A 25,141-nucleotide genomic window follows, 5' to 3' on the forward strand; every position below is an offset into this window, starting at 1 on the left:
TTGATTTTCAAAAGTTGTAATAAAATACTTGAAAAAAATCAATTTCAATTAATCAAAATCTTTTAAATTGAATATTTGGAACATTCAGTTAGAAAAATTATTCAAAAATAATTTTCGAAAGATTTGTCTACAGTTATTTTTCATACTGTAAAAATCGAAAAATTTTGCAAATTATACCAAAAATTTGGTATTTTGTTGCAATATTTGGAAGAAAAGTCGAAAAGTCGCAATTTTGGGGAAATATATCGAAAAAAGTCGCTCTTTTTGAAAATGGTTGGAAAAAGAATCTAAAAAGTCATAATATCCGAGGCCTGGTACTAAAAAATCTTTTTGTTAAAGACTATTAACAGAAAAACCTCGCCAATCAAGTTGGTACCTTAAAGAACTTGAGAAAAAGCCTCTTAAAAAACTTCTTTTTCCCTCGCTTTTTTTGTTCAAGCAATTCTGTTATAATATTTAGAGTACCGAAAGGCAAAAAATTTTCTCTATTTTGTTTGATTAAACAACGCCTAAACTATAAAGAACGATATAATATGAAAGAACGATGTTGTTAGCTTTCGTCGTAAAGTGGCGTTCCATCGCCACTCAATGACATACTCCTCGGACTAGAATTCGTGAACGGAGTACTGTTTCGTGGCGATTTATACGACGGAGTTCTCATTTTCTCACGAGTCGAGCCAATTGTAAATGGATTATCGTCCTTCTCTTGATCATCATCTCTCTGTCGATCTCTCGACGAGCCAATTGTAAATGGATTATCATCATAAGATGGACTTTTGTCACGCGATGTATTTGCATTAAATTTCCCACCACCGCCGCCACCACCACCACGACTTCGCGGACTTTGCTTATATTTTGGCGATTTATTACGCGAGTATGATGGCGATTTACCTCTTGATGTACTTGACAGTGATGGTGATTTTCCCCGTTGATTCATTGAATACGACGGTGATTTTCCTCGGAATGAGCCCGATGATGAGTACGTTGGAGTCTTGTCCCTAGAAGAAAATGAATTATTATCATCAAACGATTGTTTCGGTGTATTGTCACGTGACAATCCTTTTGTGAATGTATTGTCGCCCATGTCGAAGTGACGATTGTCTTCATTTTCATAGCGACGTGGAGTTCGACGATCTTCATCGAATCTTGGAGTATTGCCACTGAAATCAAATTTATTGGAAATTAATAATAATCTCATATTTAATAATTAATTAAATACTAGAAAATGATACGTTTGCGGAACGCCGAATCCCATTTATTATTATTTTGTAAATTAAAAAACTTTATATTTTCAAGAATAAACATCAATTTTTGAATGATTTCAGATTCAATATTTAAAGAATTTACTTATTAAGTACATAATATTAAATATTCTTATTTATTATTATTCAAAAATTTTAATAACATTTTGCGCAAGGATTTCATTATTCTCTTAAATAATAATTTTTTTTAGAGCAATTCAATTATTTTCAATACAATTTTAATCAATACAATTATTTTTCAAAATATTATTTAAATTCAATTATTTTCAAGAATTTTATTATAAATTCAATTATTTTCGACAATTTTGATGAAATTCTTTTAAAAAAATCATTATTTTCAAAATTTTTAATAAAATAAAATTCCTTCAAAAATTCAGATAAAATTCTTAGAAAGCAATTCGAAACAATTCAATTATTTTTATGAATTGTAAAATTATTTCCAAAATTATATTATTTTTAAAAATATTATTTAAATTCAATTATTTTCAACAATTCTAATCAAATGTTTCGAAACAATTCAATTATTTTTGTAAACAATAAAATTCTTCTCAGAAATTAAATTATTTTCAATACAAATTTAATAAAATTTCTCGAAAGAATACAATTATTTTTAAAAATATTATTTAAATTTAACTATTTTCAACAATTCTGATAAAATTCTTCGAAACAATTTAATTATTTTCATTATTGTGAAATTCTTATCAAGAATTCAATTATTTTTAAAATTTTTAGCAAACAATATTTTTAAAAACTCCATTATTTTCAAGAAAATTGAAATTAATTCTTCAAAACAATTCAATTATTTTAAAGAATTTTAATAAAAATCTTGCCAAAAATGAAATTATTTCCAATACAATTTTAATTGTATTATCTCTAAAGAATTCAATTATTGAAAAAAATATTGATAAAATCCTTAAAATGAATTTAATTATTTTCAAATTTTTTTATAAATACTCTACAGGAATTCAATGATTTTCAGTAAATCGACAATTTAATTATTTCTGAAAATAATTGAATTTTTGAATAGAATTTTATTAAAACTTTTTTTAAATAATTGAATCCCTGCGAAAAAGTTTATTATTTTTGCAAATAATGGAATATATGCAACATCTAAAAAAATAAGTGAATTTTTGAGAAAAATGTTATGAAAATTGTATTTTAACTAATTGAATACCTGGGAAAAATGTACTTTTTATTGATATAATCAAATTCTTACGAAGAATTTAAAAATATTGTAATTTTCTCTAGAATTCAATTAAAATTATATTTCAAATAATTGAATTCCAGCGCAAATTTTATTCTTTATGAAAATAATTGAATTCTTGAATTGAATTTTATTAAAAGTTTTTTAAATAATTAAACTCCTATGAAAAATTCAATTATTTTTTTAAATAATTAACATTTTTCGAAAATTTTTTACAAGATTTTTAAAAATCATTGAAATTTTCGAAGAAATCAATTAAAATTGTATTGAAAATAAGTTTTAAGAAACTTATTTTATTAAGATTTTAAAAATTTTTAAAGAAAATCTTCATAAAATTCAATTACTTTTAAATTTTTCAGTAAAATATATTTTAAAAAACTACATTATACTTAAGAAAATTAAAATAAATTCTTCAAAACAATTCAATTATTTTAAAGAATTTTAATAAAAATCTCGCCAAAAGTTAAATTATTTTCAAATACAATTTTAATTACATTTTCTCCAAAGAATTCACTTATTTTTCTAAATACTAATATTCTTCGAAGGAATTCTATTATTATCAAATTTTTTGATAAATTTGTTTGCAACAATTCTATGGTTTTATCAAATAAATCTTTAAATAAGTGAATTCTCTCAAAAAATTGTAACAAAATTTCTAAAAATAATTACATTTTTCAAGAAATTTATTTTCATATGTATTAAAAATAATTGAATTTCTGCGAAAAGTTTTATTATTTGAGAAAATAATTAAATCCATAAGAAGAATTTTATTATTTTTGAACATAATTAAATTTCTGCAATATTTTGTAATGCAAAAAAAAAAATTTATTGAATAATTGAATTGTTTCTTAAAATTCAAATCTCATAAATAATTTTATCAACAAATTTTTAAATAATTGAATTCTTTCGACGAAATTCAATAAAATTTTTTTTAAAAAAATTGAAATTATGTAAAGAGTTTTATTATTTATGAAAATAATTGAATTTCTAAAAAGAATTTTATTATTTACGAAAATAATTGAATTATTGCGAAGAAATTTATAGAAAATTTGTAAATAATTGAATTCCTGTGAAATTTTCATTATTTTATGAAAATAATTAAATGTTCGTCAAGAATTTTATTAAAATTATTAACGAACACGATTATTTTAAAAACTTGAAAGAAATTGTTCATAAAATTAAATTATTTTCAAAACTTTTAATTAAAATTATTAAAGAAACTCCATTATTTAAAAAAAAGTTCTTTGACAATTTTCCAATCCATTTGTTTACAATATTCAATTTTAAGAAATTTCAATTATTCGTGAATTCTTCAATTAAATAAATATTTGAAAATAAAAACTTAAAATATAATATTAAAAAAATTCAATTAAACTTTTTCAAAAAAATTAATTTCAAAATTTAATGATTTTTAAAAATTAATGCTGTATTGCTTTTAATATTCAATTATTATCTAAAATTTTAGTTAGTTTTATCTATGAACAAATTAAAATTAAATTTTTAAGAATAATTACATTTTTCGAGAAAATCGATTAAAATTGTATTAAAAATAATTCAAAATTCTGCGTTGAGTTTTATTATTTGTGAAAATAATTGAATCCCTAAGAAGAATTTTATTACTTTTGAAAATAATTGAATTTCTGCAATCATTTGTAATTTCTCAAAAATTCTCTAAACTATATCAAATACAATTTACAAACTTTTTGTCTTTTCAATGAAATTACGGACCTTTTTTTTAAAAAAAACTGACTTTTCCGGACTTGAAGTTTACGACTTATTTTACGTAACGAATGTTTTCAAAGACATTATTTCTGCTTTTCTGTTGATCTTTCAGAATTTTAAGTGGTCAATCTTTTTCTATTTGATTATATGTCTGTGGTTCATATTATTTTTTCAGAATAGAATAGAATTGCAAATTGGAAAAGCAATATTAATTATTACTATTAATTTTTTACTAAAAATTTGTAAAACTATTTGAGGGCATTAAAAATATTGTTCAAGAGTATTTCAAGTCATGATGAAAAAAATCTGCTGACATTTTCCGGTTTTCCAGGACATTTCTAATTTCCCTGACATTTCCCGATTTTCCAGGTGTTTTTTTTTTTTTTTTTTTGAAAAAAGAAAGAGGTTACTTACGAAGATTTATTGGAACCGGCCTGACGAGCCCAGGCCATGGCAGCTTTTTTCCAATCCATATTATTTCCGGAAGGAGCATTAGAAGGAGGCGGCGTTGGTCTCGAGAGACTGGGGCTACTGTGGTGGATTGGTTGGATCGAAACCGGTGCTGGTTGCAAAAATGGAGTTTGTGGCGTTCGATAAGGCGTCATTGCTTGGAAGGGGGTTTGACCCGATGGAGTGTAAGGCGTATTTGGATAAGTGTGAATGCCACTGTAGCCCGCAGCACCAGGAGTGTGTGGCTGGTACATCTTCTGATTCGCAACCTGCGACAACGAACTTAAAATATGTTGCGGCATATTTTGAGCCACTCTCTGAATCGCCTCTTGATTAACACCTGCAAACAAAGAAATGTCACCAATAACAGAAAACAAAAATACCAAAAAAAAAAATAACAATAACAAAAATGATACCAGAATCAAAATTATCATCAAATCTTTTACCTCCTGGTGTATGGTACGGAGTTCTAGTCGACATCATTCCTCTCGGAGTGCTCGGAGTCGCTTGCCCTGGTAGCGGATCTCGGAAATGTTCCTTGAACCATTTCAATAAATCAGCCACTTTGCTGAACATTTGTCCACGAAATCGAAAACCCTCTGGCGAAACTGTCACATATTCATGACGACATTGAACTCGTGGCAAGTAGGAAAGGAGAAATTTTCCCGGAATATTTTTAGCTGCTGAAATAATGTAAGGAATGCCGCCAGGATTCTCCTTCTTCTGGGTCTTGAGCAATTCCTCGGCTTTGTCCTTAATTCCATTGACACTTGCTTTATAGTATTTGAATTCAAGTAGTTCGGAAGCATAAGCAGCCATTGGATTTATATGTCGAGCGAGGATTTCATCAAGATCCTCAAATTCCTCACCGCCAATCCACAATCGATGACCCAGGGAAAATGCATTTTCTTTGCCCTCTTCACGCACGTCGATATGCTGATGAACTCCATCGGTCACCTTCCACGTCACTGTCAAATGATCAGCACCTTTGCTACTCGGTCTGATAATCGCGTCTCCCTGCTTCATACTCTGCAAAAGTTTCTCCGATTCCGAGAAACTAATATTGTGAAAAGATGGATGAACAATAACGCGCTTCACGTAAGTTTGTCGTTGTTTCACTTTTTTCGCGTCCTCCTCGACCTGACGATCTTTCTCCTCAGAATCGGTGTCATAAAAAGGATCCTTCTGAGGCCTGAACACAAAACAATGTAAACAGATTTATTTTTATTTCAATTTAAGTAATTTTTAGGCCAATTTATTAAATTATTATTTATTTATTTAATTTTTTGTTTCTTTGCAAAAACAGGGTTGATACAGGATCAGGGCTCGAAACAGTGAAAGTATTTAAAAGTATTTAAAAATACGGACATTACGGACCAAAAATGAAAAATTACGGACCAATTTCTAACAAAAATTTAACCAAAAATTTAGTCCGAGTCAAATAAGAGAACATTTTACTTAAAATTATAAATTAAAATTTTCTTAACTATAAGAAAATGATCCCTGATCGATAACTCCGAGTCTTCGACTCGGAATGATCGATTTCTTCATGTTTTATAATAATTACCTAATGAACAAAAATTTTAAATAATTGAATCCCTGCGAAAAAATTTATTAAAATTGTATATTTATAATAATTGAACTTCTGTGAAAAATTCAATTATTTTTTTAAATAATTGTAATTTCTCGGTGAATTTTTATAAGATTTTTAAAAATAATTGCAATTTTCGAAGAAAACAATTAAAATTGTATTGAAAATAAGTAGAATCTTGATAAAAATTTTATTATTTTAAAGAATTTTAATACAAATCTCGACAAGAATTAAATTACTTTCAATTTAATTTTAATTACATTTTGTCGAAAGAATTCAATTATAGAAAAAAATGTTGATAAAATTCTTGAAGTGAATTCAATTATTTTCAAATTTCTAATTTTTTTATAAAAACTTTGCAAGAATTCAATGATTTTCAGAACATTAATTTTAAAATTGAAAACATTTAAAAAGGAAAATTATTTCAACAGTTTGGAAACAAAAAAGCAAACAGAACTTTATACTGCGAACAGATTACCGGAAAACGATTATTAATATAGAAGATAGATTTTGATTGGAAATTTTGAAAATAATTTTCATTATTTTTGATACAATTTTAATCAAATTCCTCGAAAAATGTAATTATTTACAAAAATTTTATTAAAATTCGTCAAAAGAATATAAAAATCTGTTGATGAAATTCTTTATGAGAATTCAATTTTAACAGAACATTCAATTTTTCAATAAATTATTTATTTTTAAATTTAAATAATTGAATTTTCGTAGAATTTTCTAATAAAAATTGATTCAAAAATGAATTTCCGAATAATCGATTTTTTATTTATAAAAATAATTGAATTTTGCATCGAATTTTATTACACTTATTTTAAAATAATTGAATTCTTTTGAGAAATTTCACTACTTGTAAAAATAATGGAATTCTTTCCAAGGATTTTATTAGAAGTTTTGTAAATAATTAAATTTTTTTTGAAAAATTTTATAATTAAAATTTCTATAAAACAATATCTTCGTCAAATTTCAATTATTTTCAATTTTTTAATGAAATTTCTCGATAGAATTTAATTATTTTCAAAAAGTTTTAAAAAATTTCGAGAAATTCAAATTATTTTAATAAATTTGAATAAAAATTTGACTTAAATTCTTTAAAAAATTTTTTAATAAAATTCGTTGCAAGAATTCAATTATTTTCATAAATAACAAAACTTATCGTAGAATTTCAATTATTTTTTATATTTAAAATTTTAAATAAAATGATAGAAAATTGCATTTATTCTTAAAATTTTTTTTTTGAAATCCGCCGAAAGAATTCAATTATTTTTAAAAATTTTGATGAAATTCTTCATAAAATTCAATTTTAAGAAATATTCAATTATTTAATAAATTATTTTTTGTTGTATTTAAGCAATTGAATTTTCGTAAAATTTTCTAATAAAAATTGATTAAAAAATGAATTTCACTTAAAATTTTAAATTATAATAATTATTAAATATTTATTTAGAAAAGAAGTTAATGATGTTTTCGAATAAGTTTACTTTTAGAGAAATTTGCAAATAAAAGTATTAGAAAATTTTTTTGAGTACCTAATAATTTTGAGAGTAAATCAGAATATTTTTTAGAGTCAGGAAAAAAGTGAAAATTTTCTCTAGAAATCAGGAAAAAACAAAATTAAATATTTGTGTTAACCCTGAAAAAATGAACTTACCTGAATTCATTCTTTTTATCCGAAAGATCGCTGCTTTTACTCGTGCACTCAACACCGAATTTTTCCACTTCAATTTTGATAATTCTACAGTGAATAATCTGCCCCAGTCCAACTCTCTCCTCCGGATTGGCGACGTGCTTATCAGACAGATTTTTAATATGAATATAGCCCGAAATTCCATTGTCCAATCGCAGTCGAATTCCAATTGCTTTGCCAGGACAAGATCCAGCGTCAAAATGATTCCACACCTCGGACAATTCGGGAAAATCGTTCTTCAAACAAAACGGACACTGCCAGAGCCCTGTCTCGTCATTCCTCACCGGATTCGCCTGATCGAGTTGATCTCCTTGTGGTTTTCTACGACTAATCCCAACGACAGTCGCTAAAATCAATTTCCCCTCGTAGAATGTTTCCAGCGTCTCCTTGGTGAGCATATCGAAGAGTTTCTCCGGATTCGGCGATTGATAAACAACTCTTAGATCCTTGTATCGACTATTCAATTCCGCTCTGATATCATAAAGTGTCACACGTTTATTTCCAAAACCCTGTCTCTCTAATTCCTCCGCAAATGCATCGAGATCCAAGTCCTTCAATTTCTCCGGCGACTCCAAAATCTCCTCCAAAGCTCCCGCTGGATTCGCATCCTCGTCGTCGTACTCGAGCGCATCGACCGCCATTTTCCTCGCCCACTCATAAGTCTCCGGATGAACTCTCGATCCATCGAGAACCTCAACATAAGCCTCCGTACTATCACCAAGACTATTTGTATCAATTTTAATAAATCCCGCGCAATTAATAAACACCTTTGGTCCCATATGACAAGCAGTGACCAATTGCGTTCTATTCTCCAATCTCTGATTCGTCTGCTTCAAAATTTTAATCAAAGCCTGTCCCTTTCTCTGACCCAGCCCGCAGACAAATTGCACCAAATTCCCACAGTACGCCTGTTGCACAGCTTTGCTAATATCCACTCCAACTTCATTCACACGATTCACAAATTCAAGATAAATATTCTCCAACAACTCATCCTGAAGCAATTGATCCTGCAATGGATGAAACTTGAGACAAAGTATCTCCTCATCAGCGGTGCATAATTGCGAAAATTCCACCAATGGATCCTGCATTCTTCGCGACAATGAAATTGCCTGTCTCAATAGTTCGGGATAATCACGAAACTCAGCGATTCCTTTATTACTATTTGCGTAAATTTTCGCCAAATCATTCTCGCAGATTTCCACCTGAACAGCGGGAAATTGTTCTTCCTCAACGAGATTTGTGATAATTTCCTTAACATCAGCTTGAATCATTAAAGCCTCCCTCGACTCGCCACCAATGACAATTAACTGTGGTTTCTTGGTGGCGATAAAATTTCGAATTGCCAATAGATCTGCCTCCTTCATGACTTTCTCGTCGCGGCGGAAACTATTTTTCCGCTTGAGAAGATGAGGAAGACGTAGATGATCGGTACACTCGCCATCCGGTGAGATAATGCAAGCAAATGCCGATTGTGAATAATCGGGAACGTAGGAGAGTCCCATAACACGTAATCCTCGACTTGTGTCCCATTCCTCGTCATCTTCTTCGGGAAATTCACAAGTGTAGGGTGATACTTTCAGCCAGTTGTACATTTTTCGACAGCACGATCTCATCACGCATTCTTTTGCCTCGGCGAGCAAATTTGCACGTAATTCCTTCTTTAGGTCCGGGATCACCTGCAATTCACAAAATTGAATTTCAATTAATTCAATTAATTAATTCAATCAATTAATTTAAAAAGAGAGTAATTTCGACTGAATTAAAAAATTCAATCCAGATTTTCATCTACAGAAAATCTGACGATAGGCGGGAAATGTAAAAAAACAAAAATAAAACAATACCTTCCGAAAAAGTAATTTTCAAATAATTCCACGATGTTTCCACTTTCCTGAATATAAAATAAAAATCTATATTAATAATCGTTGTATTCCGGTAATTTGTTCGCTGTTTGAAGTTAGTTTATGTTTACTTCTTTGTTTCCTAACTTTTTAAATAATTTCAATTTTAAAATTAAAATATAGGTTAAAAATCATAAAATTGTTGCAAGGAATTTCATCAAAACATTTGATAATAATAAAATGAATTCAAAGAAATTTTATTATTTAGGAAAATAATTGAATTCTCGTAAAGAATTTTGTTCAAATTTTTTTAAAATTCCAATTAAATTCTTTTTGAAGAATTTCTTTGAATTTTTTTTTTCAATAATAAAGCTTTTTTAAAAATTTTAATTAAAAACTTTAAAAATATGTAATTGAATTTTATGAACAATTCCTTTAAAGTTTTTTAAATAATCGTGTTTGTTAATAATTGAAATTAAACATTTAATTAATGAATTTTATTAAAATTTTAGAAACTAATTGAATTCTTTTGAAGAATTTATTAGAAGTTTAGAAAACAATTGAATTTTATCGAAAAATATTTTAAAAAATTAAAAACAAATGAATTTTTGCAAAGAATTTTACTATTTACAGATATATAATTGAATTCTCTTGAAGAATTATGTTAGAATTTTTGATAATTCTAATTAAATTCTTTTTGAAGAATTTCTTTGAATTTTTTTTCAATAATAAAGCTTTCTTAAAAATTTTAATTAAAAGCTTTTAAAATAATTGAATTTTATGAACAATTTCTTTCAAGTTTTTAAAATAACCGTGTTTGTCAATAATTGAAATTAAATATTTAATTATTGAATTTTATTAAAACTTTAGAAAGGAATTGAATTCGTTTGGAAAATTTTGTAACAAATTAAGAATAAAATTGAATTCTTTCGTGAAATTGTTTTGAATATAATTGAATTATGCAAAGAGTTTTACTAATTATAAATAAAATTCGATTGTTTCGAAAGATTTGTTAAAAATTTAGAAAATAATTGAATTCTTTAGTGAATTTTTTTTGAAAATAATTGAATTTTTGCAAAGATTTCACTATTTAAAAAAATAATTGAATATAATTCAATTTTTGCAAAGATTTCACTATTTAAAAAAATAATTTAATTGTTTCGAAGGATTTATTAAAATTTCTGAAAATAATTGTATTCGTTTTGGAAATGTTATTAAAATTTTGTTAAAAATTAATTCAATTTTTGCAAAAAATTTTCCTATTTATATAAATAATTGAATTTTTACGAAGAAGGTTATTATTTATGAAAATAATTGAATTCTTGGGAAGAATTTTCTTAAAATTTTTGAAATTAATAAACAACAATAATTAATTAGTAAATTAGTTAATAATTGAATTTTTTTAAAGTTTGAATCGTATTCCATCAATCTATTCGCAGTTTGAAGTTAGTTGTAATTTGATTTTTTGTTTCCTACAGAATTTTTGCAAAGAATTTTATCAACAAATTTGAAAATAATTAAATTCCTCCGAACAATTTTATTATTTATTAAAATAATTGAGTTTTTATGAAGAATTTTACTAAAATTTTTTAAAATAATTGAATTCTTTCAAAATTTTTTGTTAAAATTCCATTGAAAATAATTGAATTCTCACGAAGAATTTTATTAAATTTTGTGAAAATAATTGAATTATTTCCAAGAATTTTACCAAAGTTTTGAAAATAATTGATTTCTATCGAAAAATTTTAATAAATTTGCATAGAAAATAATTGAATTCTCACGAAGAATTATATTATTTATGAAAATATTTGAATTTTTTGAAAATAATAGTTTTTTTCAATAATTTTAATTGTACATTTTGAAAGTAATTGAATTTTATCAAGAATTTCTTTTGAGTTTTTAAAATAAACGTGTTTCTTAAAAATTTTAACTAAGCATTCAATTATTGAATTTTATTAAAATTTTTAGAAAATAATTGAATTCCTCTCAGAATTTTATTACAATTTTTCTAAATAATAATAAATAATAATCAAATACATTTCAAATTAAATCCATTTGTACTAAAATATTAAGAATAATTCAATTCTTTCAAAGAATTTCTTTAAATGTTTGAAAGAAGAACAAAAATTACAATTTTTAAAAATATTCGAATTTAAACATAAGTTTAAACAAAAATTTAATTCTTGCCAAGAATTTTACACTATTTATAAAAAAAATAATTGAATTTTTTCGAAGATTTTATTATTTATGAAAATAATTGAATTTTTTTGGAAATAATAATATTTTTAATAATTTTAATTGAAAATTTTTTTAAGTATAAGTGAATTTCATGAAGAATTTCTTCCAAATTTTTAAAATAAACGCCTTTATCAATCATAGTAATTAAACATTTAATTATTGCATTTTATATAGATTTTCAGAAAATAAATGAGAAATTTTTTTGTTTTGTAAAAAAATTTTAATTCTTCATTTTTAAAATATTGAATTTTAAATCAAAAATATTTAATTAATTGAAACTGAAATTGCTTTTGAATTTAAAAGATTTGTAATGTAAAAATTTTTATTTTTAAAAATAATTTAGTTGGGAAAAATTTTACTATTTATAAAAATAATTGAATTTTTTAGAAAAATTTTATTATAATTTTTAAAATAATTAAATCCATTCGAAAAATTTTATTAAAATTGTATTGAATTCCTGCAAAGAATTCTATTAATTTATAAAAATAATTGATTTTTTCCGAAGACAGCTAATTATGAAAATAATTGAATTCTCGGGGAGAAACTTATTAGAATTTTTAAGAACAATAAACAATAATAATAAATTATGTAACTTAATAAATGATTTTTTTAAATTTTAGATTCTAAAATTATTCAAAAATTGAATATTTAAAAATAAAAAATTTTATATAGTAAAGAAAATTACCATTTTCATAAGAGCCATTTCCACACTGCCAACTCGTAGTGCATTCCAGTCTTGAACATTTTTACTGAACTCATCTCTATAATAAAGTTGTTTCATTTCCTCAATAAAATTTGCGCTCGTATTGCCCTCAATGGAATTACTGAATGAAATGGTAATCAGCTTATCTTCCTCGGCGATAATTAATTTTAAAAAATGATCACCAATCAGATCGCGTACGGGTTTATTTTTCAGATATTTCATCGAGAAAATTGGATGATTCTCATCGATTTCCTTCATTCCCTTCTTTGTTGGTCGTATTGATATTTTTGCTCTCTCCATATAAATGTCGCGCACACATTTTCGCACAAGTGGTTCGCGCGCCAATTGAAATGCCACCATTAATTGTGCGGCTTTTAAAACTTCGTCGGAATTCTTAAATTTCTGACCAATAAATTCTTCGGCAAGACCAATTGGTTCCATTGGTTCTTGATCGACTTCGTGTCGTTGATAATTGTCTCGTAAATTTTCAGCAAAATTCTCCGGCGAAAGTCCAAATTTTTTCGCCAAACTTTCCAATCCAGCTTTACGACAAATCTCATAAGGACCAGTGCGAGCGGCTTTTTTCAAAATCTCATCAGAATTATCCTCCTCTTCCTCCTCCTCATCTTCCTCAGGCGGTGCTTCCTCACCATTTTCCTCAGCCTCAAGTATCAATTGCTTACGTTTTTGTCGTTTCGCCTCTTTTCTTGCCTCTCTCTCCTTCTGCCTCACTGCTTCCTGCATCACCGGAATTTCATGATTGTAATATAAAATAAAATGATGATAAATATCATTGAGCTCTTCACTTGTTTGTGCATTTTTCAATCGTTCAACGTCCTCGTCTTTAATAACTCGCAGATTTTCCGGCAATGGTGCATCGGGATTTTTCATTATTTCCTCAAGTTGGAAATTTTTCATTTTTTCAAAAAGTTTCAAAAGATTTTCCTTTCGTTGACGAAGTTGACACCATTTTGCATCGAATTTATAAACTTTCCACAAATCGTTTATATTCAATTCAGGCAAAACGTATTCTTTACGATAGAAGGAAATAAAAGGCACTTCGAAATATTGATTTCGCATAAAGTCCAGGGCCTTTTTGATCTTTTCTATTGTATGCGGTGGTTTGTTGGCTCTCTCTTTTGCTTCGGCATTCAAATGCGAATCTTGAACTGAAATTGTTGGCCGATGAAATGCTTGTTCGTAAATCCATTTTGCCTCGAGATCCAATTCATCGGAACCTTCCGGCACTGGTGTCATTGGCACTGAACGAAGTTGTATTCTCTCTGGTATGTCTGTTGTTCGAACCTAGGAATAAGAATTAAAAATTAAAATCAATTCCGAATTGTAGAAAATTGTAAATAAATTTTTGTCACTAACTTCGTTGTCAAGATCCGTGAAATGTCCACGCTTGAGTTCGCAGGGTTCGTAAATTTCAAAAATACTCTTTTTCGTAGTCTTCTTTTTCAGTTGTTTCTTCGGTCTCTTGGGTTTGTCAATATCAGCCTCTTCATCAACGTAATCATCTTCCTCTTCGTCTTCTTCCTCCTCGTAATCTTCTTCTCCGTATTTGTCAAACTCGTCGTAATCGAAATCAACACCAAAAATATCCTGCGCCTCTTGAAGAGCTCTAAAGTAAAAAGTAGATAGAAATATTTAGTTTTTAACGTTTCGAATAAATTTCGAATTATAAATGTACTTACGCATCTGAAAAGATATGTTTTTTCTTCTTCCTTTTCTCAGCTATTGGTCGACCGTCATCATCGACAATAAAATCGTCTTCTGAATATTCTCCCTCACTACCTTCCTCATCAAAAGTTTCTATTTCCGGTCTATGACTTCTTTCACTCCTTTCGTCCTCCTGTTAAGAATAATTTTTTTCCCTTTATTACAAGTATTTTTTCACTATTCTAAAAATTATTTTTATATAAACAATTATACTCTTACTCTACTGAAAAATTTTTATAAATATGAAATGATTAATGTTCAAAAAAAATTTATTTAGTAAATATTTACCAGTACGTCACGTTCCTGATTTTTGCAGACATGAAAAAAGGGAATTTAAATATGCAAAATTTTAAATGAATAATAAATAAAAAAAATAAAAATAAATAATAAATAAAAACTTACATCTCCTGAACCTTCGAATAATTGATTTGCAATTGCGTCTCTCTCTTCTTCCACTTCGTGTTCCTGTTCTTCTTCAGATTCTTCGTCTTCAATTTTTCGAAGACGTTTGAATCGTTTCTGCAAAAAAAAATCAAATTTTATTCTTTTTCAATAAAAATAACTGTTTGCTAGTAATTTTTAGAAAAAATAAAAAAAGAATTTATCAAATAAAAAAAGTCTTACCCTCTCGACTTTAACGCCAAGATTTTCCTCAATGAGATCATAATCATCATCTTCAAGACGATCATCAAAATCTTCCTCGTCACTTTTTTTGCGCTTTTTCGAACCATCGCTGTCCTCTCCGTCACTGTCGTCTTCCTCGATTGGATTGTCATCAATCAAATCTTTTAATTCTTCTCTCAAACGATCTTCATCGTCTATAAAATATTGAAAAAATCCCATTTATAATTAATTTAATAATTATTATTTATAATTTAAATAATTTTATCAATCAATAATAATTAAAATAAATTAAATCATTTAAATAATTAAAAATATTAAGAATAATAAATTAAATAGTTTAAATAATTAAAAACTTAAATAATACATAATAATTAATAATTTAATAATAATAATTAATTGTAATTAATAATTTATAATTAAAAATACAAAAAGCTCAAAGTTTTATTTATAATTATCTAAGACCAGAAAATTACATTATGTAATTATAATTATTGTTAAATAAATAAAATAAATTGAAATTATTATTCGCTTAATTAATAAATAAACAAATATTTAAGTGAAAGTACTCAAAACACACGAGGTTTTAATAAAAGAAAAATTACGAACTGATCTGAACCGATTCCTAAACTCCAAAAAGTAAAAAATAATTTGCAATTTTAACAAAACTTAACCAATGACAAAAATAACTAACCTTCGTCTTCCTCATCGCTCTCTTCCATTGCCTTAAGTTTTTTAAGTTTCTTCCTCTCCGTTGGATCCAATTCATCCTCATCCTACAAAATTACGAAAAAAAATGTAATATTGACATATTAAAAACAATTCTCCATTTATATTCGATACAAAAATAAAGAAATTGTCACAAACACAAAAATAGACACAAAATTGTCGATATTCAAAGCATCGTCATATTGCACAAAAAAATGCCTTCTTGTTTCAAGAAAAAATTAAAAAAAAAAAATAATTCTACTTGGGCTGATTAAGAAAACTGGAAAATAAAACTATTTTTACGCAAAAAACTTCAAACTACCCAAGTTTATCTAACAATTAATAGATGACTATTTTTACAACATCGATTATAAATAATTTGCTTTGATTATTGAGGTGCATTAACAATTTTTTACATACATCACTCTCTTCTGCTTCTGAATGTAAAAAGTCTGCCATTGTCACAAAATTTCGAACACCTTTTTAATTAGAGGAAAATTTGGGAAAATTATCTTTTGATCTTTTTCAATGAAGACGACACGCAAAAAAGTAGTACAAGTAACTGTTCACACGCGACACTGCGATCAACTTTTTCACGCATGCGTTTTCATGTGCGGCGGTAAATTTCTAATTTTCAATTAATATAAAAATAAAAAAACAATTCACTAAAAAATTATTTATTAAAAAAAATTCAATTCAAAATTTTAATTAAATTTTCAATTTTTTAAAATTAAATAAAATCTTTAATACGTTAAAAATAAATAAAATATATTTTAAATTAAAAGAATTGAAAGTTTAATTACAAATTTGAATAAATAAATTTCTATTTAAATTTAAATAAATAAAGTAAATTTAAATTAAACAAATAAATTTCAATTTCAATTTAAAACTGTAATTTTTAATCAGAAATTTTGAAACTTGAAATAAAAACAATTTATAGGTAATTTTTTTTTATAAAAGACTAGAATTAATAATTTTTAATAAAAAAAAAAAAAAAATTTCAATTTCAATTAAACAAATGAATCTCAATTTCAATTAAACAAGTAAATTTCAATTTACATTAAAGAAATAAATTTCAATTTAAATTTAAAACTGTAATTTTTAAACAGAAATTTTGAAACTTGAAGTAAAAACAATTTACAAAGATTATTTTAAATAAAAGACTAGAATCAACAATTTTAATTAAACAAATAAATTTAAATTTCAATTAAACAAATGAATTTCAATTTACATAAATTAAAAAAATAAATTTCAATTTCAATTATAAATATTATAATTATATTATTATTATTATTATAAATTTTAATTTAAATTTTAAACTGTAACTTTTAAACAGAAATGTTGAAAATTGAAATAAAAACAATTAACAACGAATTTCTTTTTGTTAACAAAAGACTAGAATTTTTATTCTTTTAAACTATTAAAATTTTTCACAAAATACAAACTAATATTTTCAATTATATTCGTAGTTGATTTTAAATTAAAAACAATAAAAATATAGTTTTGAAAGATTTCAGAATAAATTCCCCAAGGATAAAAGACAATATTTTTCAAAAATCTCTCAAGGGTTCAAAAATACATTTTTCGTTTTTAATTTCTCTAGAGAAATGGCAAAAAAATTCTGTTTAAAATGGTAAATATAAATTTAACAATTCTATAAAAAAAAAACATTTTTCTTGTGACTAAATGAAAAATTATCAAAACAATATTAAAATAATTTCTTTTAAGTTTTAATTAAAAAAGTATCATGATGTTTTTTTTTCTATTTTTATTAATTTTTTATTTTATTATTCATTTTATTATTTATTTTTATTATTATTATTATTATTATTATTTTTATATTTATTAATTTTATTATTTTTATTGTTATTAATAAAAATAAAAAGTATCATATAACGGAAAATAAATGTTTATAGTTTAAAAATCAAAACTAATTTCAAGTTAGAATATAAATTGAATTTGTAATTGAAATAAAAATATAAATAAAAGAATGTATTTTCCACACCCAGAAAAAATATATATTTGACTCAGAGCCAACTAGACTTTATATTCGTGTCAAATAAATTTTATCTAGGAGTTAAATGAAATTTTATTTAAATCAAATAAAAGTTTTATTTATGTCGAATAAAATTTTTATTTAAAACAAATAAATATTCTAGTTGGCTTTGAAACAAATATACTTTTATATAATTCAAATAAATTATATTCGGTTCGAATAAAAATTTTTTTAACCCAAATAAATTATATTTGGTTCGAATAAAGTTTTATTTAACTCAAATAAATTATATTCGGTTCAAATAAAAATATATTTGGTTCAAATAAAATTTTATTTATCTCAAATTATATATTTGGTTCAAATAAAATTTAATTTAACTCAAATAAATTATATATTCAGTTGAAATAAAATTTTTCTCCGATTATATAAATTCCAAATAACAAAATTTCCAATAAAATATATAATTAAAATTAAAAAAAAAGATAATAAATAAAACAATTTTGTCTAAAATTTTAACGTCAGAGAGAAGTAAATAAATTTCCCCAAAATTGGGATTTCAGAAGAAAATGAAACGAAGAAAAAAAGAACAGGACAATCCAAGTATCATGGATGCTGGATATGATGATGGAACTTCACCTGGGACCCTGGAATGCATTAGGAAGGATGCTGGAGACGAGGTAAAATGATAATAGGCATATATAGAGTAGCCAGAGAGGACTCCAAGTTTCCAGCGAATATATTCGCGCACCAGGTCCACGCAGATAGATCCAGCCTGTTTGGGTTAGTTCAACGACCACCGCCCTGTTCTCAGCCAACCCCAATCTTGGAATCCATCACCAATACCATCAAGCCAACACCAACATCTGAAAAACGAATAACAACACTATATACTATCCTCAATTTATCAAAAAATATAATTTCAAATTTAAAAACATCACATAATTTGCTGAATTAGAGTTTATATTTATTAACTCGTTCGCAAATTTTTACAAAAATTATTATTTGACAAAAATTACTATTTTTATTTATTACTATTTTTATAATATTATTATTTACCGAAAAATATTATTATTTTTATAAAATATGTTAAACAAAAAGAATAATAAAGAATGATAAACAAAAATTAGAATGAAAATTAATTATAATAGAGGATGAAATCTAAAATTTATTATTTATTATTATAAAGCTGTAAATTAAAAGAAAATAAATTTTCAAGTAGAATAATTGGAATGAAAATAAAATAAGTAACATAATTAGTTGAATGTAGAAATTAAATAATTAAATTTGCGAAAATAAAAAATATTTCACCCCTCATTGAATGTGATTGATAAAAATTAAATTTGACTCTAATTTACAAAATTTGAAATGTAAAAACAAAACTATTTATATAGATATATATTTCTATAAATTCTAATTATTTTATTCGGCAAATAATTGAAATTGAAAATTTCAGAAAATCTTGAATAGAAATAGAGAGAAAAATTGAAAAGTAGAAATAGAAATAAAAATTGGAAAATAGAAATAAAAAGAAAAATAGAAAATATTAATAATAATCGTAACATTCAAAATTAAGGTAAAATTAATAATAAAATGTATATTGAAATAAATTAAATTAATTAAATTAATCTTAACAGAAAAACGAATAGCGACAAGTAAAGAAAAAGACAAAATTAATTAATTTTTTCCAAACCAAAAAAAAAAATAGAAAATTTATATTTCTGACAAAACGAACAATTGCTAAAAATGAAATAATAAAAAGAAACCAACTTGAATTCAAAAATTGAACCAAAAATTTGAGGCAGAATCTCCCGGGTACGAAATAAATGATTTTCGTCCCTGATTCATCCCCGACGACCTTTAGGCGAGCCAGGGATGTCAATTCGACTATGCCAGTTCCCTCGAGTCCAGGGTTAGACGCAACTGGCCGCTAGTCTGCTCCCTTCTTTCGCTAGTTTCATTTCATTTATTCGTTTTTTAGTTATTCTCTTCAGTTAAATAAATAAAAAAGAATAAATAAATAAATTAGAAACGTTCATTCGATTCGTTTCTTAAAAAGTTGATTCAACTTAAAACTGCAATATTTGCTTTTTTGAAAGAAGATCTCTAAAAAAAGAAAATATAGTTCAAATTAAAAAAATCAATTTTTTCCATTGCTACTGTTTCAAAAAAAATACAAAAAGTATACATACTTGAAAGAAAATCAATAAAATTCTCCAGTGTAGATAGAATCTACTCAGGTTTGTGGACTGAGTATACCTTCGCACATTTCAGCCGTATACGTAAACAACGGGGAAAAAATCTCTTCAAATTTGACGATTTCGTTGCAGTTATTCATTCCAGGTACGTGAAATTTTTCTCCCGCTAAAATAAATTCAAAAAATAAATTTTATGTAAAATTTGAAAAAATATCGAAATTAAGTAAAAAGTATAATAAAACTTATTAGAAAATTAATTAAAACTAAATAACTAAAAATATCTAAAAAAAAAGACTAAATAACTAAAACTAAGAATTACTAAAAAATCGAAAAACTTAAAACAAAATTAAATTTAAATTAAAAAAATTTTAAAATAGGAAATCATTAACAATTTTTTAAATTTTTGTTCCGTTCTAGATTTTATTATTTTTAATTTACAATATTAGTCCTATTATCCTTTAAAAATTGGAGTTCGAAGATAGAAATTGTGATTCATAACAGTTTTGTAGAATTAATTGTCAATTTTTTTTTATAACTTGAATTATACTTTTTACTTAATTTTACAATTTCTCTTATTTAAATAGTAAATATATGTTTATATTTTAATTTTTTATTTTATAATAAGTTTATATATTATTGCAGTTTATATGATTTTCTGTCTTAATAAATCGATGTAATTTTATTAAAACTACCAAGAAATGGAGATAAAATTTTTAAAATCACGAAGAAGAAAAAATTGTGTTTAGTCAGACGAAAAAATCCGGATAAAATGAAAAATGTTTCATTTTAAATCGTATATTTTTCTTCCTTTCGCTTAAATTCACTTTCAATTAAGTTACTTTTTTTTCTCTTTTGGAAGCACTCGGAATGAAAATTCTTTAATCGTCCCACCCAACTTTATCGAAAATTTGTTCAATACTTCTTTAATCTTAAAAAAAGCCCTGAATTTTTCATCAATCTGACTGGAAGAATATACATCTCAAACTTATATTTGAGCAATATTTTAAAAAATTTGAAATAGAAGAAATATTACTACTATATAGACGTATTTTTCAAAAATATTCGAATTGAGATAAAAATCTTTTCACTCTCCAAAATTACACAGGGGAAATTATTTGTCTTTCTTTAAAGTTCAATCAAAAAAGTTTGTTTACAATTAAAACAAATAGTTTGAATTTATTAAAATTAAAACAAAAAGTTTTAATTTATTAAAATTAAAATAAAATGTTTCAATTTAATAAATTGAAACAAAAGGTTTTAATTTATTAAAATGAAAATAAAATAAATTGTTCTAATTTAATAAATTTAAACAAAAGGTTTTAATTGATAAAAATTAATTTAAAATGTTTTTTTTTTAATAAATTTAAATTTTAACATAAACAAAAAGATTAATAATAAAAAATTAATCTTATCAAGTATTGCAAGTCTTGAGATAGAATTTGCGAAAAAAGAATTTATTTTTCTTGATAAAAAAGAGCGTTAATAAATCAGCTCGTGAGAATAATTAATTTCCAGTGTGTAATTTTGAAAAAGGAAGAAATATTTGCGAGATTTATTTTGTAAATAAACAAAGGAATAAATCTCGGATTATCTGCGAGGTCGTCTGGAAAGTAAGCGTCGAGGTGATGCTCGTCTGACGACCTTTGCCCTGTTCTTTCCTGTAGCCAGGTCCAAACCACCCTTTGTCAGCTGATTGAAATCGATAATGGTGAGCTTTGGTTCCGTGGAGCGTCTCGGCTCGGCTATTTTGCCGACGAGCGGTGCCCCGGGACTCCGGAACCTGTAGCTTAGGTTTCTGCCGCCACCGCCGCCGCCCGTTCCAGTTCCAATCCCGGCCCCACTTCCGGTTCCCGGCACGCCGACGTTCATTCGCGTACCGCTCATCGATCGGTAACGCGGCTCCGCTACAGGCATTTCACGGAAGTACCTGCAAATTACAAATGAATGCACTAATAATAGAGGGAAAAAAAAGACGAAGAAGAAATAATTACAAAACTGACAATCAAAAAAAAAAATAAATAAACAAAAAAAAAGGCGAACAATTTTTTCCCTATTTTACAAATCTTTTAAATTTAAAAGCAATTTTAGTCTCAAATGTTTAAATTTTTTTTTGATTTGAAATTCAATTTTTTTAAAACTTTTGAGAATATAATTGAAGTTTTGAGAAAAATGTATTACAATTTTTAAAAACAATTGAATTCTTTGGAGAAAATTAATTAAAATTGTATTGAAAATAATTAAATTCCTGAGAAGAATTCTTTTTTGTTTGCAAAAAAAATTAAATTATTTGTTATTAAAAAAGAAGTGAATTTTTTTTACAAACAAAAACATCATTCTTCTTAGGAATTCAATTATTTTCAATACAATTTTAATCAATTTTCTCCAAAGAATTCAATTATTTTTAAAAATATTATTTAAATTCAATTATTTTCAAGTGTTTTAAAAAAAATTCAATTATTTTTATAAATTGTAAAATTCTTGTCTAGAATTCAATTATTTTTGTAACTAATAAAATTCTTCTGAGAAATTCAATTATTTTCAATACAATTTTAGTAAAATTTCAAGGAAAAAATTCAATTATATTCAAGATAATTTTAAGAAAATTTCTCTAACAAGTTTAATTATTTTTAAAAATTGTAATAAAATTTCTCTAAACAATTCAATTGTTCTCAAAACTTTAAAAAAAAATTCTTTGTAAATTTCAATTATTTTCAAAATTTTCAATTAAAATTATTTTTAAAAATTACATTATTTTTACGAAATTTAATGAAATTCTTTAAAAAACAATGTATTTATAAAAATAATTGAATTTTTTCGAAAAATTTTATCAGAATTGTTGAAAATAATTGAATTTTTATTTAAACTCTTGAAAATAATTGAATTTAAATAATATTTTTAAAAACAATTGAATTCTTTCGAGAAAATTGATTAAAATTGTATTGAAAATAATTGAATTCCTAAGAAGAATTATGTTTCTGTTTGTAAAAAAAATTTACTTCTTTTTTAATAAAGAATAATTTAATTTTTTTTTGCAAACAAAGAAATAGTAAACTCTTCTCAGGAATTAAATTATTTTTAATACAATTTTAATTAATTTTCTCGAAAGAATTCAATTGTTTTTTAAAATTGTAATACATTTTTCTCAAAACTTCAATTATTCTCAATAGTATTTAAAAAATTTAATTATTTTCATAAATAATAAAATTCTTCGAAAACATTCAATTGTTTTTTTTATAAATAGTAAAATTTATGACAGGAATTCAATTATTTTCATTAATTAAATTATTTTCAAAAACTCTTAATAAAATTCAATAATGAAATGTTTAATTAAAAATTTTAAAACACGTTAAAACACGTTTTTAAAAAAAAAATGAAAGAAATATTTCATAAAATTCAATTACTTTCAAAATTTTCAATTGAAATTATTAGAAAAAAAAAATTATTTTCAAAAAAATACAAAAATTTTTTTAATAAAATTCTTATCGGAAATTTAATTATTTTCAATATGAAATTTTAATAAAATTGTTCGAAAGAATTCAATTATTTTCAAAATTTTCAATTCAAATTATTTTAAAAAACCACATTATTTTAAGAAGATTCAATTATTTTCAAATTTTTTTATAAAATTCTTCGAAACTATTCAATTATTTTTATAAATTGTAAAATTCTTCGCAAGAGTTAAAGAATTTTTATAAATAAAAAATAATTAAAATCTCCTCAGGAAATCAATTATTTTTATTATAATTTCAATCTTTCTCGACAGAATTCAATTATTTTCAAAAATTGTAATTTAATTTTTCTAAAAAATTCAATTATTCTCAAAAGTTTCGATAAAATTCTTTGTAAATTTCAATTATTTTTCAAAAATTTCAATTAAAATTATTTTTAAATTATTAAATTTATTTTATTATTATATTATTATAAATTATTATAAAATTTAATAATGAAATTATTAATTGCAATGAGTAACATACACGATTGTGTTAAAAACTTAAAAGAAATTATTCACATAAAATTCAATTTTAGTTTAAATATTTTCAATTAAAACTATTAAGAAAAACTATTATTTTAAAAAAAATTCAATTATTTTTCTAAATATAATAAAATTCTTTGCTAGAATTCAATATAATTTTAATAAATTTGTTCAAAAGAATCCGCAATTCTTTTCAGAACGTTAATAAAATTCTTTTTATGAATTAAATTATTTTGATAAATATTGTAAAAATCTTGTCAAGAATTAAATTATCTTTAAATAAATTATAAAATTCTTCGTAGAAATTCAATTATTTTCAATTAAAATTTTGATAAAATTTTTTATAGATTTTAATTATTTTCAAAATTTTCAATTAAATAAAAAAAAAATTGTTTAGAAGAATTTAATCTACCTTGAATATTTTCAAAATAAATTAATGAAAATTTTAATTAGTATTACGATTTATAGAATATTAATTCTTAATGATTAACTACGAATTAAATATTTAAAATTTTCTTCCACAATTCAAATAAGTATGTAATAATAAAGAGTTTAAAATGTAGAAATTAATTAAAATTGAAAATTATAGAAAAAATACACATTTGAAATTGTGCATTATAATTGAAATGGAAATGATATTCACTCGTGGATGCTGGTGAAATGCAGAGGCGCTGGAGTTCTAGCTGTCCTGGGACGAGGATCCCGAGGAACTCGATATCTCTGACGAGATTGACGTCCTCGTTTCGCTGAAGGCTTATCCGGCAAACTCGAGGGAATCAATCCTGTTAGCTTGTAATATTCTAAAAATACCCTCGCCAAATTTCTTCCTACTCTGTAATCTATTTAACAGTTAAGGCCTAAGATATAATTTTCAAATTATTTTCCATGCAGAAAAAAAAATCGTTTTCATATATTTTTAGATCAAAACTGTATAAATTATAATAAATTAAAAAAAATATATTAAATCAAATTGAAAATATTAAAATAAAGCAAATAATAGTCCGACAAATGCAGTTTAAAAGAATACTTATAACTTATAATGTTATAGGAATGTTCTCTTTTTCTATTTTTTGCTTCTTATTTTTCTTTTTCTTTGTAACAACAATTGTTTAATCGATAGTTTATATGTATAACTTTTTAGTTTAATTATCCTTTCGTGAAATTTATTTCCACTTTAGTTTAGTTGTTGAAATTTCTTTTTCCACCTGTCTGACAA

General features: G+C 24.5%; 3 protein-coding genes across 5 annotated transcripts in view; 1 reads left to right on the forward strand and 2 right to left on the reverse strand.

The window, feature by feature from the left end:
- Positions 1-55: 55 nt before the first annotated feature.
- Positions 56-16,331, reverse strand: LOC122510376 (transcription elongation factor SPT6). Of its 2 annotated transcripts, XM_043624972.1 has the most exons (12): positions 16,182-16,331; positions 15,748-15,829; positions 15,057-15,250; positions 14,835-14,951; positions 14,721-14,735; positions 14,408-14,565; positions 14,085-14,334; positions 12,690-14,012; positions 7,893-9,604; positions 5,085-5,830; positions 4,603-4,978; positions 56-1,160 (listed from the first exon to the last, which is right to left on the reverse strand). In XM_043624972.1, exons 1-12 carry the CDS (start codon positions 16,218-16,220, stop codon positions 551-553), a joined length of 5,622 nt encoding a protein of 1,873 aa, XP_043480907.1. In that variant the 5' UTR covers positions 16,221-16,331; the 3' UTR covers positions 56-550. The 2 variants fall into 2 exon arrangements, with proteins under 2 accessions (XP_043480907.1, XP_043480908.1); XM_043624973.1 differs by lacking the exon at positions 14,721-14,735.
- A 3,644-nt stretch (positions 16,332-19,975) lies between these two features.
- The window catches only part of LOC122510378 (ELAV-like protein 3), a 74,985-nt gene continuing 69,819 nt past the window's right edge, over positions 19,976-25,141 (forward strand). The window contains exon 1 of the mRNA XM_043624979.1: positions 19,976-20,097. The gene's annotated coding sequence lies outside the window, so the exon portion shown is untranslated. The remainder of the gene's footprint in view (positions 20,098-25,141) is intronic.
- The window catches only part of LOC122510377 (cytosolic carboxypeptidase 6), a 34,882-nt gene continuing 29,776 nt past the window's right edge, over positions 20,036-25,141 (reverse strand). Inside the window, exons 7-9 of one of the 2 annotated variants that reach the window (XM_043624975.1) lie at positions 24,569-24,764; positions 21,594-21,879; positions 20,036-20,118 (exon numbers count right to left, since the gene is read on the reverse strand). In XM_043624975.1, coding sequence (XP_043480910.1) covers positions 20,089-20,118; positions 21,594-21,879; positions 24,569-24,764 — 512 coding nt within the window. In that variant the 3' untranslated portion in view covers positions 20,036-20,088. Of the gene's footprint in view, positions 20,119-21,384; positions 21,880-24,568; positions 24,765-25,141 lie in introns of those variants that run through there. The other variant, XM_043624974.1, reaches the window with a different exon arrangement.

The sequence above is a fragment of the Leptopilina heterotoma genome, unplaced genomic scaffold, assembly GCF_015476425.1.
Source record: "Leptopilina heterotoma isolate Lh14 unplaced genomic scaffold, ASM1547642v1 Lhet_68, whole genome shotgun sequence".
In the NCBI taxonomy this organism is placed as follows: Eukaryota; Metazoa; Arthropoda; class Insecta; order Hymenoptera; family Figitidae; genus Leptopilina; species Leptopilina heterotoma.